Source organism: Argentina silus (assembly GCF_951799395.1).
Source record: "Argentina silus genome assembly, chromosome: 19".
Classification (NCBI taxonomy): Eukaryota; Metazoa; Chordata; class Actinopteri; order Argentiniformes; family Argentinidae; genus Argentina; species Argentina silus.
The window spans coordinates 1,210,534-1,228,454 of NC_139673.1; the positions used below are offsets into that span (position 1 = coordinate 1,210,534).

Genomic DNA, 17,921 nt, shown 5'->3' on the forward strand with positions numbered 1-17,921 from the left:
GTAGAACTACTTAGTTATTACCTGATATTTTACTTCATACTCCCATATTCATAATCCGCTGAGAGTAGATAAGATTAATCGTAATGAACCAGCAAAGTGTGTGTAAACAGTCCGAAGAAATGTTGCTTCCAGAACCTAATCAGGTTTCTGGCTCAGGCTCTCAAAATTAATTTACAGACTAACCCTCCCCCTTCACCTCTCCCCTCCCCTCTCCCTCCTTTCCTCCTCCCAACAAAAAACAACAAAGCCAGGCTACTCTATCTCTCTCTGCCTGTGTCAGGAAGGACAGCCTTAGTTTGCTGCACATCACAAGACAGGTTTATTGCCCTGGAGCAAACCTTGTTTTGATTTCCAAACAATGGTGCAAGCAAATATTAGTGTTGTACTAATGCTATTAATATCAGACTGAGGGTTCAAATACACATAACTTTGATCTCCGAGCTTCCTCATGTTCCCGATACTGCAGAGCCTGGGGCATCGCAAGACTACCAGCACTGTACAGGACCGAGCTCCTCTCCCTCCCTCCTCTCCCGGGCTCCTCTCCCGGGCCGAGAATAGGGCTCCTCTCCCGGGCTCCTCTCCCTCCCTCCTCTCCCTCCCTCCTCTCCCGGGCTCCTCTCCCTCCCTCCTCTCCCTCCCTCCTCTCCCGGGCTCCTCTCCCGGGCCGAGAATAGGGCTAGAATAGGGCTAGTATAGGATTAGTAGCCAGCTGTTTCTGTGAGTCCCTTGTTGCTCTTAGTGCAAATCCTCCCTCAGAGTGGACTTGATTGATTGAGATGCACTGCACTTAGTTCTGTTCCATCAGGAAGGGGCAGGGGAATACAGCTTGTAGCAGAGCACCGCTCCACGAGGCACACCAAGGACCAAATAAAGGAGAGAACGGCAGGGAGGGAGGCAGGGAGGGAGGGAGGGAGCTGTTTTCACTTCCAGCTGTCTGCAAGCATCTGGTTTTAATAAGAGCAGCTACTGTAGCCTGCTTCATTGGCCCAGTGATGTGTACTGGGTCGTACTGGGCCTGCTGGTTCTACTGTCTCTGCGTACTGCTCTATAAGCTGGGCCTCTGAGCTCTGGGGCACCTGGAGACAAGGAGAAGATAAGGGAGTTCTCTCTACTGTTCAGTCAGAACCGCTAGGCCCATTTCACTGGATGGGTCGACCGTAACCATGGTGTTTCACAGTGAGGAAGCAGGTCGGCTGGGCTGACTGCTCTACGTGGTCCTGGGGAAGCAGGTCGGCCGGGCTGACTGCTCTGCGTGGTCCTGGGGAAGCAGGTCGGCCAGGCTGACTGCTCTACGTGGTCCTGGGGAAGCAGGTCGGCCGGGCTGACTGCTCTGCGTGGTCCTGGGGAAGCAGGTCGGTCAGCCGGGCTGACTGCTCTTCGTGGTCCTGGGGTTAACCAGGGGCACCATGTTATTTAGTCCCAAAACCAGAGTTGTGTTTAGAGAATAGATTGAACATAACATTGCCTCCTGCACAATGAGAAAGCATGTTTGAGTAAACATAACATTAATTCTATATTTAGTGTGTGTGAGAGGAGGGGGGGGGGTGGTGGTGGTGGGGGGGCGTTACTTGGAAAAGTCGTCTCTTTCCTTTTCCTGGATGGGATTAGGGATTAGTCGTTGATCAGTGTTTATGGAGTGAGACATGCTGTTTTAAAACAATGTTGTCATCTTCTCCCAGCGGAATCAGAACGGCCATATGCAGCTCTACTGACCCAGTCAGGAGCCTGCTGTTGCTCTCCTTAGGGGACAGGATGGGGGGTGTGTGTGTGTGTGTGTGTGTGTGTGTGTACACACCTGCTGTCTGCTCCAGTGTGGTCAGTGTGTGTGAGTCCCAGCTGGCTCACACACCAGTGGCTCTGGCAGGGGCCAGATGGTAACGGGGTTGGCAGAAACCCCCGGCCTGCACCCTCCTGTGCCCTCACTCCACTCTCCCTCCCTCCCTCCTTCCTCACCCCAGCACTGGTACGATATAACATTCAATGTTTTGTAACTGGAGAAAGTGTCTGAAACGAGACACATGTCAAATGAGACAGGGGACCCTAGATGTCGGGGGGGGGGGTTGTTAGATGTCGGGGGGGGGGGGGGGGTTGTTAGGGTAGCTGGGTACCGTGTGGTGCTACAGTAAACACATACCTCTACCATGTCTGGAGGGAGGGGGGGGGGGGGGGGGGAGGAAGGAGGGGAGGAAGGAGGGAGGGAGGGAGGGAGGGAGGGAGGGGAAAACCCAGCCTGAAGAATGCTGTCTGGTCTGAGAGGCTGCTTTTATCCACCCAGGCTTTTTATAAGGAGGGAGGGAGGGAGGGAGAAAGAAAGAAAGAAAGAGAGAGAGAGAGAGAGAGAGAGAGAGAGTGTGTCTTGCGTGTGTGTGTGTCTAGCGTGTGAGTGGCATAGGAAGGAATGTTTGTCATCACAGCTACTCATTAAGTTTACAAGACAGTTGTAGAGGCATCATCACAAAGCTCCTCAGAGAGTCTGACAACCACTCCGCTTTCACTGTCCGGGGAACGCCAAAGGCTTCTGGCTTCTGGCGTCTGGCTTCTGTATCGCCTGACTTGGGCATCTCTTATCGACATGGCTTGGACTTCTTATCATCATCATCATCATCTCTCTACCTGCCTCCCATCCCCCAATCCTGTTGGATCAGCATCCTAATTAGACACCCTGCAGCAGGCCTGATGCTGGACAAACACACACACACACACACACACAAACACACACACACACACACACACATGAGCGAGCAGACACACACACAAACACACACACACACACACACACACATGAGCGAGCAGACACACACACAAACACACACACACACACTCACATGCACACACACCTCCTTTCAGGCTGGGGGTGAGAGTACCACCAGCTGAGCTCTTTCCAGGCTGGACTCCTATTGGCTGGTCTCCTAGAGGGGTCAGGGGTCATCTGTAGAGGGACTCATTAAACCCAGCTGAGGAAATGCAACAGCCGATCAGGCGGGGGGGGGGGGGCGGGGGCGGGGGTTGTTATTTCTCACTACCATGTGAATGGCTCTCTGTCTCTCTTCTGCCTTGCTTTGATTGTATAGGCCCTTGAATGAGGCTTATAGAAGGGCTCTGTCTGAATATGTTTGATCTTGTGGTTTGTTTTGTCATTTGTAATAAAGATTATATACCTGTCATATAAATCCTCTCTCCTCTCCTATGTAAATATGAGGGACAACGGTGTCCTTGTGTCCAGGTCTCTTCTCTGTGGCTCAGTTTGGTAGGGCATGGCGCCAACAACGCTTAGGTTGTGGGTTCGATTCCCACTGGGACCATATACAGTATGCTGAACACAATGTATACACTCACTGCAATGTAAGTCGCTTTGGATAAAAGTGTCAGCTAAATGGCTTATATTATTATTATATTCTCCAGTGTCTCTAACCCCCCCCCCCTCTCTCTGTGTCCACAGCAACGGTCCGCAGGCAAGGCCCTGTTTGACCTGGTGTGTGTCCACCTCAACCTGGTGGAGGGGGACTACTTTGGCCTCGAGTACCTGGACCACCGCAAGATGACGGTGAGTCACCATGACGACGGAGAGAGAGGGGGGGAGGTTTTTTAATATATATATTTTTTTTTATTATTATTTTTTTTTAAACAGCACTCTCCCTCCCTCCCTCCCTCTCTTTTATTTGGTCCTTGGTGTTTATTATTCCAAACCGTTCTGAGACGTAGAGAACGGATCCTGGTTCTGACAGGATGTCCCCTAGCCCCCTCTCCCTTAGTCCCTTAGCCCCCTCTCTTCTAGCCCCCTCTCCCTTAGCCCCCTCTCTTCTAGCCCCCTCTCCCTTAGCCCCCTCTCTTCTAGCCCCCTCTCCCTTAGCCCCCTCTCTCCTAGCCCCCTCTCTTCTAGCCCCCTCTCCCTTAGCCCCCTCTCTCCTAGCCCCCTCTCTTCTAGCCCCCTCTCCCTTAGCCCCCTCTCCCTTAGCCCCCTCTCTCCTAGCCCCCTCTCTCCTAGCCCCCTCTCTCCTCTGGGGATTCTGTTGGGGAGCGAATCCCTGAAAGCACCAACCGCCCCAGGCTGTAGACACTCAGCCCCGCTCTGGCCTAATACTCATGAAATAACCATGCCCTTGTAAAACCCCCTCACTCTGAAAGCACAAGTGTTGCTCAGAACAAATGGTATAGCGCCTCAGAAGCACTCTCCTGCATCCTCACTCCATCCCTCCCTCGCTCCCTCTCTCCCTCCATCCCTCCCTCTCTCCCTCCATCCCTCCTTTCTCACCCCAGCACTGTGTGGAAACAGCGATATAACATTCAATGTTTTGTAACTGGAGAAGTGTCTGAAACGGGACACGTCAAATGAGACGGTCATAAATTTTTTTTTGTTTTGCCGGAATGAAGAGAAAATCGTATCGACTTGATCTGCCCGAACGTTAGCCTCACAGAGGGCAACAGCTGAATCCTCCTTTCTCTGGCGCTCTAGATTTAGCTTACCGCTACGTTGCCTTACCGCTACGTTAGCTTAGCGCTACATTAGTTTACCGCTACGTTAGCTTACCGCTACGTTACCTTACCCCTACGTTGCCTTACCGCTACGTTGCCTTACCGCTACGTTAGCTTAGCGCTACATTAGTTTACCGCTACATTAGTTTACCGCTACGTTGCCTTACCGCTACGTTGCCTTACCGCTACGTTAGCTTAGCGCTACGTTAGCTTACCCCTACGTTACCTTACCGCTACGTTGCCTTACCGCTACGTTACCTTACCGCTACGTTAGCTTACCCCTACGTTAGCTTAGCGCTACGTTAGCTTACCCCTACGTTACCTTACCGCTACGTTACCTTACCCCTACGTTACCTTACCGCTACGTTGCCTTACCGCTACGTTACCTTACCGCTACGTTAGCTTACCCCTACGTTAGCTTAGCGCTACGTTAGCTTACCCCTACGTTACCTTACCGCTACGTTACCTTACCGCTACGTTACCTTACCGCTACGTTGCCTTACCGCTACGTTAGCTTACCGCTACGTTACCTTACCGCTACATTAGCTTACCCCTACGTTACCTTACCGCTACGTTACCTTACCGCTACATTAGCTTACCGCTACGTTACCTTACCGCTACGTTGCCTTACCGCTACGTTAGCTTAGCGCTACGTTAGCTTACCGCTACATTAACTTAGCGCTACATTAACTTAGCGCTACATTAACTTAGCGCTACATTAACTTAGCGTTCTACTATTTCCCAGATGCTGTACAGATACAGTGGCCTCTACGTTCCTCTACCCTTGGCTAATGCTTCAGCCCCAGGCTGTGTGTGTGGGGGGGATGTGAATGGGTCAGCGGCTCAGTGCTGTAGGCCTGTGTGTGTGGGGGGGGGATGTGAATGGGTCAGCGGCTCAGTGCTGTAGGCCTGTGTGTGTGGGGGGATGTGAATGGGTCAGCGGCTCAGTGCTGTAGGCCTGTGTGTGTGGGGGGGATGTGAATGGGTCAGCGGCTCAGTGCTGTAGGCCTGTGTGTGTGTGGGGGGGATGTGAATGGGTCAGGGCTCAGTGCTGTAGGCCTGTGTGTGGGGGGGATGTGAATGGGTCAGCGGCTCAGTGCTGTAGGCCTGTGTGTGTGGGGGGGATGTGAATGGGTCAGCGGCTCAGTGCTGTAGGCCTGTGTGTGTGGGGGGGATGTGAATGGGTCAGCGGCTCAGTGCTGTAGGCCTGTGTGTGTGGGGGGGATGTGAATGGGTCAGCGGCTCAGTGCTGTAGGCCTGTGTGTGTGGGGGGATGTGAATGGGTCAGCGGCTCAGTGCTGTAGGCCTGTGTGTGTGGGGGGGATGTGAATGGGTCAGCGGCTCAGTGCTGTAGGCCTGTGTGTGTGTGGGGGGATGTGAATGGGTCAGCGGCTCAGTGCTGTAGGCCTGTGTGTGTGGGGGGGATGTGAATGGGTCAGCGGCTCAGTGCTGTAGGCCTGTGTGTGTGGGGGGGATGTGAATGGGTCAGGGCTCAGTGCTGTAGGCCTGTGTGTGTGGGGGGGATGTGAATGGGTCAGGGCTCAGTGCTGTAGGCCTGTGTGTGTGGGGGGGATGTGAATGGGTCAGCGGCTCAGTGCTGTAGGCCTGTGTGTGTGGGGGGGATGTGAATGGGTCAGGGCTCAGTGCTGTAGGCCTGTGTGTGTGGGGGGATGTGAATGGGTCAGGGCTCAGTGCTGTAGGCCTGTGTGTGGGGGGGATGTGAATGGGTCAGGGCTCAGTGCTGTAGGCCTGTGTGTGTGGGGGGATGTGAATGGGTCAGGGCTCAGTGCTGTAGGCCTGTGTGTGTGGGGGGGATGTGAATGGGTCAGGGCTCAGTGCTGTAGGCCTGTGTGTGTGGGGGGGATGTGAATGGGTCAGGGCTCAGTGCTGTAGGCCTGTGTGTGTGGGGGTGTGAATGGGTCAGGGCTCAGTGCTGTAGGCCTGTGTGTGTGGGGGGATGTGAATGGGTCAGCGGCTCAGTGCTGTAGGCCTGTGTGAATTCAGCTGGATGTGAACATCTCTGTCTAACTTGGGGCCAGCTGGAATAGAGCCATCCAGCTCAGCTGTATGTGTGTGTGTGTGTGTGTGTGTGTGTGTGGAGCTCAAGGACGGGGGCGTCAGAGAGTGATTGGTGTGCCATGTAATGTATGAAGCAAGCTATACAACACACACACACATACACACACACACACACACACACACACACACACATACACGGTGATACTGTATGATGATATGAAAGCTTATTGTTATGGTCATCTTCCTGCAGGTATGGTTGGACCTGCTGAAGCCTACACTGAAGCAGATCAGACGTGAGTATCTGGACCAACTCTCACCACTCTACACTGGAAACGACAACAGACCTTTAATCACATCCATCATCCAACTATCTCCTAATGCAATCCTTATAACACCAGCCATATTTAATGGAATAACACTGTGATAATGGAACTGATAAGATTATATGAAAAGGTCAAACAGTAGAACTGATTCTCTCTCTCCCTCTCTCCCTCTCTCTCTCTCTCTCTCTCATTCTCTCTTTCTTTTACTCTCTCAGGGCCCAAGAACACCATCCTACGGTTCGTGGTGAAGTTCTTCCCCCCTGACCACACACAGATCTTGGAGGAACTTACACGGTAAGAACGCCCCTGCCAGTGACCGTCTGAAAACATATGCTGAGCTTTCACAGGGAGCGTAAATTCAAACATTTTAAACATTTATTATGTTTTGTTCTGGTCTTCGTGTCATGAATCACTCAGCCGCTTCTGGAGAACTCCACGCTCTGAGAGAGCAGACTCCAAAACAAACCTATTCAGGAAGTGGGCAAAACGCCCCTCTCTTTGTTTTGCCTCTCCAAGATTTCCACAGAAGTCAATATTTCCTCACGGGACAGACACAGTGTTGAAACACGGTAGTCTAGTTTCTTGGCCTCTGTTGTTAGAGTTCACGTAACCGTCTCCTTGTGTTGTGGTTCCAACATACCGTAAAACTAGTTTCAGTATATCTGAGGGAAACTTTGTGCAATCATTCTCTCCCTTTGGGGGTTCAGTGCATATTTGACTTCTTACCTCACCAACTGCCAAAGCATTCCGGAACCCTCAGCACCTAGAGTGCCTCTAAGTGTTTTATGTGGAGTCTACCTAGCAACAACGCTTTGATTGGCTGCAAAATTAAGCATCGTCATTTATGCATTTTTCGGTGAATAAAGTCACCCGTGGCGCTCTAGGATGTTGACGATTTGGGCGACTTTATTCAGCCTCGGCACTGAATGAGTTAACTGGCTCAGCAGGGGTTTTACTCTTCCGTCCATCGATACACAGAATGATATTGGAGTATTTTACTGACCTATTTTATGTGGCTCACATTTAGTGAAATGTACTCCTGCGTACTTGTGGCTTTAATGATGCTGAAGGTCAGAATTGGTGTCAGGGTGGACGTTTCTCCGGTGAGGGGGTCATCCTCTCTCTTTTGTTACAGTCTGTGAAGGCTCTAACAGATACAGGGTGGACGTTTCTCCGGTGAGGGGGTCATCCTCTCTCTTTTGTTACAGTCTGTAAAGGCTCTAACACGCCAAGCCTCATTTATATCAGCATATACAGTATCTGGGCTCTTTAAAACGCATCGCTGGGATCGGGGTCAAGAGGTCAGGAGTTGTAATGGGAGAAGTGTAGGCTGACTGCCAGAGGCACACCGTCAGCCAGCAGCAGCTCCTTCCCTTTGTGTGTGTGTGTGTGTGTGTGTGTGTGTGTGTACACACTAGATACTGTGTGTGTGTGTACACTAGATACTGTGTGTGTGTGTGTATGTGAGTGTGTGTGTGTGTGTGTACACTAGATACTGTGTGTGTGTGTGTGTGTACACTAGATACTGTGTGTGTGTGTGTGTGTGTACACACTAGATACTGTGTGTGTGTGTGTGTGTGCGTGTGATGCACCACTGCACTCCTCACGACACCAACGTGGTCCAGTTTCGATTAAGTCCATTAAGTCCATTGCTTTCCGTGTTCTAGACAAGGCAAGCGTATTGATAAACCACAGTTTGTTAACTGATATGAGCATCATTTACCTCATGTCGGTCTGAATTGCTCACATGGAAAATCAGCTCTGCTCTCTTTGTTCTAATCACCAGACGATCCTGTAGGATTTTCAGCTGTTCTTTTATGGATCACATGACCTCCGGGTGACGTTGTGTTTCATATCATTGTTCCTCCGGGCAACGGCCGAGGAAGCGTCCACAGGTCCACAGATTAGAACAGTAATGTACTAAGTGTTTTTAGTAATCTCCTTATCCTATCAGTGACTTTAACCCTGTTCTAGTGGTTTATCTGTACGCTTGTGCAAGCAGACAACCACACTGAGTTAATACTCAAGATTACATGTAAAAGCCTCTGCTAATTTACAGCTTATATATATACAGTGGCTGTGTTTATCCCTACAGTGTTAATGTATATGTTACCCTAATCCTGTTGGCGAAATACATTATTTGATGTTTTTCTTTCTTTTGACGGGATGTTAGCTAGGCTTATGGTTGGTAGAGTGTTGTCTGGAGGCCTCCTTTTACCGTTAAAACTCTGGTTCCAAAGCAGTTCTTGTTAAATGCCAAACAGAATGTCATTGTAATAGAATATCATTGTAATAGAATGTGATTATAATAGAATGTTATTGTAGTAGAATGCCATTGTAATAGAACGATGACAGTGGTCAAGATGGAGGATCATTTGCAGACTAACTCTGTGTATCTGAGGATCAGACAATCACATGACACGGTAGAGACCATAACCTGGTCCTTGTGTTGGTTCAGTACCTACAAAGCTCAGTGCGCCCCCCCCCCCCCCCCCCCCCCCACCCTCGCTGCGGGTCTGAACCTTTCAACCGTTCTGTTGTGTGTCTTGTGTTACACTGCTGATGTAAACGAATGAATGAGATGATTGTTCAGGTAAACATTTGACAAATGAGATGTAAAGACCCTGGCAAGGTGTCACATCTGTTTAGGGGGGGGGGGTCTTACCTGAACAGGTAGCTCTGGTGGGCAGGCTCAAATTACAAAGGGGGGGGTTCAGGGAGGCAAGGCACCTCCAGAAGAACTGAAATAATACCCCAGCCTGTTGGGAGAGCAGCCAGCCACCTAGACAATGGCTGGCAGGGCTATACAGCCTGTTTATAATGGCAGGTTTATGACCACTTTGAGATTAGCTTGCTGCGTCATGTCTTGGCAACATGCGTGGGCTGTGTGTGGGCTGTGTGTGTGTGTGTGTGTGTACTCAATGTCAAGGCAATTGAATGGCTTAAGGCTTCCCTGTCAGGTTTCTTTTCAAGACTTTATGAAGACTGGCTAGTGATCATGACTAGATCACGAGTAGTCTGTAGATCATGACTGTGTGGAGTAGTCTGTATATCATGACTAGATCACGAGTAGTCTGTAGATCATGACTGTGTGGAGTAGTCTGTAGATCATGACACTGTGTGGAGTAGTCAGTATATCATGACTGTGTGGAGTAGTCTGTAGATCATGACACTGTGTGGAGTAGTCTGTATATCATGACTGTGTGGAGTAGTCTGTAGATCATGACACTGTGTGGAGTAGTCTGTATATCATGACACTGTGTGGAGTAGTCTGTATATCATGACTGTGTGGAGTAGTCTGTAGATCATGACTGTGTGGAGTAGTCTGTAGATCATGACTGTGTGGAGTAGTCTGTATATCATGACTGTGTGGAGTAGTCTGTAGATCATGACTGTGTGGAGTAGTCTGTATATCATGACTGTGTGGAGTAGTCTGTAGACTATGTTGATGCAGGCTACATTTCCTGAGGCTCCCCGGACCTCGTTGTGGCTGTAGCTGTGTGTGCTGAGCCCAGTGGTGGATGTGAATCGTCATGCATCGTTTCATAGGATCTCTGCTTTTTCTGTGCATCTCTTCAGTTGCTTGATGACCTTCAGGATTTCATCTTCAGGTGGTGGATATTTGTCTCGTGGATTTGGTTGGGATAAAATTTAAACGAACGGAAAACGTCTGTCATTTCTGATACGTGAGAGAACGGGGCTCCTTCTCTCCTGAGGTGTTAGCCGCTGATGGAGGCTGTCAGAGAGAGGCTGTCAGAGAGAGGCTGTCAGAGAGAGGCTGTCAGAGAGAGGCTGTCAGAGAGAGGCTGTCAGAGGCAGGGCGCTACCAGGCAATTACTGAATCGATCTGTGAGTGGAGGCTCATACAGTAGGTCTCATACAGTAGGTCTCATACAGTAGGTCTCATACAGTAGGTCAATGTCAATCAACCAAGTGGAATGAGTTTTTAGAAAGAGGCATTAGGGAATCTCACTCACTCACACGCTCTCTCTCTCTCTCTGTCTCTCTCTCTCTCTCTCTCTCTCTGTCTCTCTCTCTCTCTCTCTCTCTCTCTCTCTCTGTCTCTCTCTCTCTCTCTCTCCCCCCGCCTCTCTCTCCCCCCCCTCTCTCTCTCTCCCTCCCTCTCTCTCCCCCCGCCTCTCTCTCCCCCCCCTCTCTCTCTCTCTCTCCCTTCTCTCTCTCTCCCCCTCCCTCTCTCTCCCCCGCCTTTCTCTCTCCCCCCCTCTCTCTCTCTCTCTCCCTCACCCCCCTCACTCCCCCCCTCTCTCTCCTCATCTACCTTCTCTCTCTCTCTCCCTTCTCTCTCTCCCCTCTCCCCCTCCCTCCTCCTCTGCCTTCTCTCTTCCTCTCTCCCAGGTACCTGTTTGCCCTGCAGATAAAGCATGACCTAGCATGCGGCCGCCTCACCTGTAACGACAGCAGCGCCGCCCTGCTGGTGTCCCACATCATCCAGTGTGAGTACCGTGCCCTACCCCATATCATCCAGTGTGAGTACCCTGCCCTACTCCATATCATCCAGTGTGAGTACCCTGCCCTACCCCATATCATCCAGTGTGAGTACCCTGCCCTACCCCATATCATCCAGTGTGAGTACCCTGCCCTTTTATAGATTACACTACATGTGAAGTCTTGTAAACCCAGGGTGTCAGAATAGTCTTTGACGAGTCTTAGTCTCACTGTGAATAAGCGACTAGTTCTGGACGGACATTTGTATGTGGTTTTCACTGGACATCACTGACTTACTGCTGACTCGGTCGTGTACAAACAACAGGTTAAATCACTCTTCTGTGATTGGTCTGGCCTGGCTCTGAACACAGTGATTTGTCTGGGTCTAATACGGTTCTCTCTCTCTCTCTCTCTCTCTCTCTCTCTCTCTCTTTGTCTCCATCACCCTCTCTCAGCTGAAATAGGAGACTTTGATGAAGTCCAGAGTTGGCAGCACCTCCGAAACAACAAGTACATTCCTGACCAGGATGCCCTCTTGGATAAGATTACAGAAAGCCATCGCAAGCATGTGTGAGTACAGGGGGAGAGGTGTGTGTGGTGTGTGTGTGTGTGTGTGTGTGTGTGTGTGTGTGTGTGTGTGTGAGTAAAGCTCTCTGTTGATAGATACAGTCTGTTATGTTTACCTATGGAGGAGGGAACAGCAGGGAGAAGGTTATATCAGGCATACACATACCATATGGGAATGGTTATTCCAGGCGACACACACACACACACACACACACACACACACACACACACACACACACACATACACACAGACACACACACACACACACACATCAACACACACACACACACACACACAAACACACACACACACACACACACACACACACATCAACACACACACACACACACACCAACCCAAATGTATTCACCTGTGTGAGAGAGTAAGTCTTGCATTTTGCCTGCAGTGAAACACGTTTGCTAAGTCTCTCTGCTGTCCGTGCTGTTTACACGTCCTCGAGCGTCACAACAGCCCTGGAAGGCTGTAAATATGCCAAGCCAATCAGCAGCCAGACCAGTCAACGCCTGTGTCCCTCCCACAGAGATGGTTATCCACAAACCTCCTTCTTGGCACAGCCTGCCTCCCTCCCCCTCCCCCTCCCCGCTGAGACAGAAGCACAGGGCGCAGAGAGATCTCACTGTCATCGTCCTTTCCCAGCATTCCATCCATTTACCCCCCCCCCCCCCCCTCCCCTCACTGGGCGTGTTCCAGAAACACTTTCTTCCTCCGTCCCGCCCTCCCTCTCTCCCCCTCTCTCCTTCCCAGTGTCCTCTTTGTCCGGAGAGATTGGCCCCAGAATGCATTAAGGCTGAGATTGCGTTTCGTAGGCTTGGCTGTCTTTGCAGGAGGTAGAAGTGGCCCCTAACTGAAACAGACGTCAAGTTGTTGCAAATAGTCGCCAGCGCAATTCCACTTGCTCCGACCGAGCCTCGACCTTGCGACCTCTGGCTTGCCAACACACGTGACCACCGACTCCTCAAATACCCGATGTTACCCAGCTATGCTACCGAAAAGCTAGCGATTGGACATCGCTGATGGGTGGAGGTGGTTGAATCTGAGGAGTGAGTTTTACCATCGCAACTCGGTTACATAACCACATATCTGGGATCAGGTGACCTCTGCCCTGATCCTGTCTTTTAACAATGAGAGATGATGACAAAATATCTGATCCTGCATCAGTGGCTAGAGGCAATCATTACCAACTCCACTGGCCTCCTTTGGTGGGCCCCCCCCGTCCCCCCTGTCGCCCCCCGTCCCCCCCTTCCTCTGGCTGGTATGGCCAACCACTACCTCTCTGGAGGTCAGCCAAGCCGGAAAGGAAGTTGCTAATTCACCACCACACACAGGAAACAGGAAGTTATTTTCAGAGATCATCAGATTTAGGGGCCTTTGAGGCCTGTTTTTCTTACTTACATACACTCCAGAAATAACTGCTGGAGAAACATAATCTGTGTGATTTTCTTTTTCACATATGATCGTGTGGATCTTAATAGCTAACCTTTCACGTCGTTCTAACATGCAGTATACAACACTACCTGTTTATTTGTTGAAAAAAAAAAATATATATGTTCACTGTTGTGTATAACGTGTATCGCTTAATTGCTGTGTGAGTGTTAAAAATAAAATAAAAATAATATAAATACAAATTTAAATAAAAGTGTTATAGCTGGTTCAGGTGGCGTTCGTGGGAGATAATCCGTCATGTGACCGTCTTGTGTCGTCAGCGGGCAGACGCCGGCGGAGTCCGACTACCAGCTGCTGGAGATCGCCCGGCGCCTGGAGATGTACGGTGTTCGCCTGCACCCTGCCAAGGACCGGGAGGGCACCAAGCTCAGCCTCGCCGTGGCCCACACCGGGGTGCTGGTCATCCAGGTAACCCTGACCCTGACCCTGACCCTGACCCTGACTCAGCCTGGCCGTGGCCCACACCGGGGTGCTGGTCATCCAGGTAACCCTGACCCTGACCCTGACCCTGACCCTAACCCTGACCCTGACCCTAACTCAGCCTCGCCGTGGCCCACACCGGGGTGCTGGTCATCCAGGTAACCCTGACCCTGACCCTGACCCTAACCCTGACCCTGACCCTAACTCAGCCTGGCCGTGGCCCACACCGGGGTGCTGGTCATCCAGGTAACCCTGACTCTAACTCTGACCCTGACCCTGACCCTGACTCTGACCCCTAACCCTAACCCTGACCCTAACCCTAACTCAGCCTCGCCGTGGCTCACACCGGGGTGCTGGTCATCCAGGTAACCCTGACTCTAACTCTGACCCTGACCCTGACCCTAACCCTGACCCTGACCCTAACCCTAACCCTGACCCCTGACCCTGACTCTGACCCCTGACCCTGACCCTGACCCTGACCCTAACTCGCACCGCTAGCTGCTGCACTGCTTATGTAACACGCTTAGAAACAAACAAACAAAACAAACAATGTTTTATGTTTTATTTGCCAGTCAATCGTCAGTCAACTGTTTGGAATGTGGTATTTTCTCTGTTATCTTCTATTTTGTGAAATAATGAGGGCAGCTTTAAGCTGCATGACTAAACCCCTAGTGGGTCCTCCTTACTTACCATTTGGTAAACACGGCATCAGAGCCGCAGGTTGGAGATCTGTCTCGGAGAGCTGCTGGAGGTGGTGTTTGTACTGGAGGTTTCATTAAGAGGACTCAGCGCTATTCGGTGCAGAGTGGATTATAATGAGGTATTCAAGGTTAGAACTCTTGGTCCCGTCTTCGCTGATCCAGCAGTTTCAACATCCTGAGTTTAAGAAAACGTAGTTTAATTTTTAGAAAAGAAACTTTCTAATTTAGGAACCTCTCAGACATGGAGGAGTAATGTTCCGATGTTTCATTTGGGGCAGTTTAAATGCTGAATGATTGGCTCAGATGGGCCAGATAATTCACTCACCCCAACAAAGGAGAGGCTTGTCAGGCACCCAGAACTGACTATAAATAGACAAATTGTTTGTTCTTTTCTTTTCATTAGATTATGGACAACCAGATTCTCTACACCAGACACATTGTTGTTCCAAATTCTTTCAGTCCAGCAAATTAAGTTTGATATGCTCTAAGTGTCCACAAGCTATTCCTTATGCGGTTCCAAGCTACTTCAATCCCTGCTTTCTCTCCTGCAGGGGCACACTAAGATCAACGCCTTTAACTGGTCTAAAGTACGCAAGCTCAGTTTCAAACGGAAGCGGTTCCTCATCAAACTAAGGCCAGACCTGAACGTAAGTCTTCACATGAAAATATGCTGCTGAACACGGTCCACAGTAACATCACTGTATGATTTCCATTTTGAAAATAAACGTGTCTAATATTATTTGCAATTATGACTACATTTTGACACTGTCTCTTGTCTGATTCTGTGTCCCTACAGCAGAGTGCGTACCAGGACACACTGGAGTTTGTGATGGCCAGTCGAGACTGCTGTAAGATCTTCTGGAAGATCTGCGTGGAGTACCATGCCTTCTTCCGTCTCTTCGAGGAGCCCAAACCCAAGCCCAAGCCCGTCCTCTTCACACGGGGGTCCTCCTTCAGATTTAGGTAGGCTGCGTGGTGCCTGTATGGGCGTTGCATGTATAAGTGACTGCTTTACCAACATTATCAGGTCCTCTGACTGGAGGAGAACTCCTATCCTTCGGGAGCCATTGTTGCTGATGTTGTCTGTGTTTGAAGAAGCTTTTCCAGATGACACACCAGTTCTCTGTCTCTTCTGATTCCTCTCTCCTCTGTCCTCCCCAGTGGTCGAACCCAGAAGCAGGTTATTGATTACGTCAAGGACTCTGAATTCAAGAAGGTTCCATTTGAAAGGTGAGGCTCCACGATAGTCTTGCCCTTTTAACTGTCTCTCCCCGGGGCGCCTGGTTTAGATGTCAATAACCCTTTACCTCAAACAGACACATCATTGAATATGTAGAACGCTTTGTAGTGTGTGTGTTTCTAAGTGTGTCCTAGCAAGACCTTTTGGTAGTATACGATTTTGATGGCTCTAGAGAGATTTTATAGGGAATTCTAGAATTCTAAAAGTGGGACATGGTACACCAGTACTACGTCACTGTAGTTAATAAGCATTAGCGGAAGGTTTGAAGCCACCTCATGACCTTCTATGATTGGTAGCTTGTGGTTTGACCCCCCTAGCCCCTCCTCTCCTCCCTCCCCCTCCAGGAAACACAGTAAGATCAGCAGCCTGTCCCCTCAGCCTTCCCAGCCACGCTCCCAAGTGCCAAAAGAGGTCAGTGTCTCCAATAATAGTAATAGCGATAAACTCACTGCATCAGTTCTAATCATTCTTATAAATGTCAATGTCTCTCTTCCCCCCCCCCCCCCCACCCCCCCACATCTTTCGCTCTCTCTCTCTGTCCATCCCTGCTTCGTTCCCCCTTTCTCCCTCTCTCCAGAGTGCAAGTGCTCTGTCAATTGACCAGACAGACTCTCCTCTCAGAATGAGCCGTAGAGGCGACCCCGATGACCCAGCAGCTGCAGCCCAGAGAGGGCCTGCCGGCGCCAGCCCGGCCTCCACCACCGCGGCCCCCCAGCCCAACGGGCTCCAGGACGGACCGGGACCAGGACCAGGACCAGAGGAGGCCCGCGGCCAGCTGGCCCACCCCAGGCAGCAACACACAGGTCCAGCCTCCAGGGCTGCCAAAGGCAGCAGCTCCTCCATCCCCTACATCGACTGCAGTGACATAGATAGCGAATATGACGTGGCGAAGGGCCGAGTCACGCGCTCCCACTCGCACACTAATGACAATGATGAGGATGAGCCAGTGGTCCGGGGAGGGGGCGGGGGCGGGAACGGGGTTATAAACGGGGTCTACCACCCCTCTCAGCAGCAGCAGCAGCAGCAGCAGGGCATTCTGGGTAAAAACAGTTACAGGGAGTGTCCGTCTGTCGATAACAAGCCTCTCTGTCTGAGCCGTGAGCTCACAGAAGACGAGCTGTCTAACGGGGGGTCGTTCCACGGGCGCGCCCCCCTCCACAGCACTCTGCTGGACGAGTTGTTCCGCGGGGGGGACAAGCGGGCCCCCCCTCTGGGGCCGGGGTCGGGGCGGCCCTCTGGGACCCGGAGTTCGGGCTCCAGCCCCGTGGTGAGCAGCTTCCACCGTCGGACCGGCTCCCTGAGCCACGGGGAGCACAACGGGAACGGGAACGGCCACGGCCACGGGCCGGGCTCCCGCCCCCCGCGCTGGGACGACGGCGGCCATTCTTTTAGTAAACGCCCCGGGGGTCCCCCCGCCCCCCACGGCCTGGGCGAGCCGCCCGCCCACTACGGCAGCTACTCGCCCATCAGCGCCCGCTCGCCGCACCACGCCAAACTGCACAACAACATGCGGAACCGCTCTGACACCGACCCCTTCATCCTCAGTCAGCTGACCTCCACCCCCAGCCATGACCACCGCCCCGGGTCACGGGCCAACCGCGGTACCGGTGGCATGGACCACCGCGTTCTGACTAACGGTAACGGCCTCATGGTCCCGGGTCAGGCGTGGTCCAACACGGTGCAGCGCCTGCATGGGCACCGTGGGAGCAGGGAAGACCAGAACCACCCGGTCCAGATGATCGACGGGTCGACCAGTAGCGGTACTGACACCAGCGATACTGAGTCTGAGACTAGCAGCTCCTACAACAGCCAGCCGCTGATGTACGGAAACCCCTCCGCCGTTAACTCCTCCCCCATCCCGAAGAGCAAGTTCTCTTTTGGCAGTCTGCAGCTGGACGAGGAGGAGGAGGGCTGCTATAACTTTAATGACGAGGACCCGGGGGCGCGTGTGTTCAGCTGTTAGAGGGGCACAGTTGTAGGACCGTTGGGTCAGGAGGTTTCTAGCCTTTAGTTAAGGAAGATTTGGGGACGGATGTACTAGTTTGGGGCATAGACAGGTCTTTGCAGACTGAAGCCTGCAGTATGTAGGTTGTGTTACGGTGACTAACTCTACTCTTGAGCTAGAGGCCTGCCCTACTTTTGAAAGAGTCTGCTCTATCCTCCGAGACTTCTCAGACATAGCTAGAGTCCCACATGCTGCTCTCTGGACACCTTAAGCTATAAATGAATTAGGTTTCTTATGAAACACGGGAAGGGCCTGACTAACA

At 51.4% G+C, this 17,921-nt stretch overlaps 2 protein-coding genes across 4 annotated transcripts in view; one reads left to right on the forward strand and one right to left on the reverse strand.

Moving 5' to 3' along the window:
• The window catches only part of LOC310820000 (gamma-glutamylaminecyclotransferase C-like), a 268,729-nt gene that overhangs the window by 232,208 nt on the left and 18,600 nt on the right, over positions 1–17,921 (reverse strand). The gene's annotated exons all lie outside the window — the stretch shown is intronic.
• farp1 (FERM, RhoGEF (ARHGEF) and pleckstrin domain protein 1 (chondrocyte-derived)) overlaps positions 1–17,921 on the forward strand; it is a 53,380-nt gene that overhangs the window by 19,517 nt on the left and 15,942 nt on the right. For all 3 annotated transcript variants that reach the window (XM_083691450.1, XM_083691452.1, XM_083691451.1), the window contains exons 3-13: positions 3,440–3,544; positions 6,743–6,785; positions 7,031–7,109; positions 11,172–11,269; positions 11,717–11,831; positions 13,554–13,701; positions 14,966–15,061; positions 15,211–15,377; positions 15,576–15,644; positions 15,999–16,065; positions 16,232–16,457. In XM_083691450.1, coding sequence (XP_083547576.1) covers positions 3,440–3,544; positions 6,743–6,785; positions 7,031–7,109; positions 11,172–11,269; positions 11,717–11,831; positions 13,554–13,701; positions 14,966–15,061; positions 15,211–15,377; positions 15,576–15,644; positions 15,999–16,065; positions 16,232–16,457 — 1,213 coding nt within the window. The remainder of the gene's footprint in view (positions 1–3,439; positions 3,545–6,742; positions 6,786–7,030; positions 7,110–11,171; positions 11,270–11,716; positions 11,832–13,553; positions 13,702–14,965; positions 15,062–15,210; positions 15,378–15,575; positions 15,645–15,998; positions 16,066–16,231; positions 16,458–17,921) is intronic.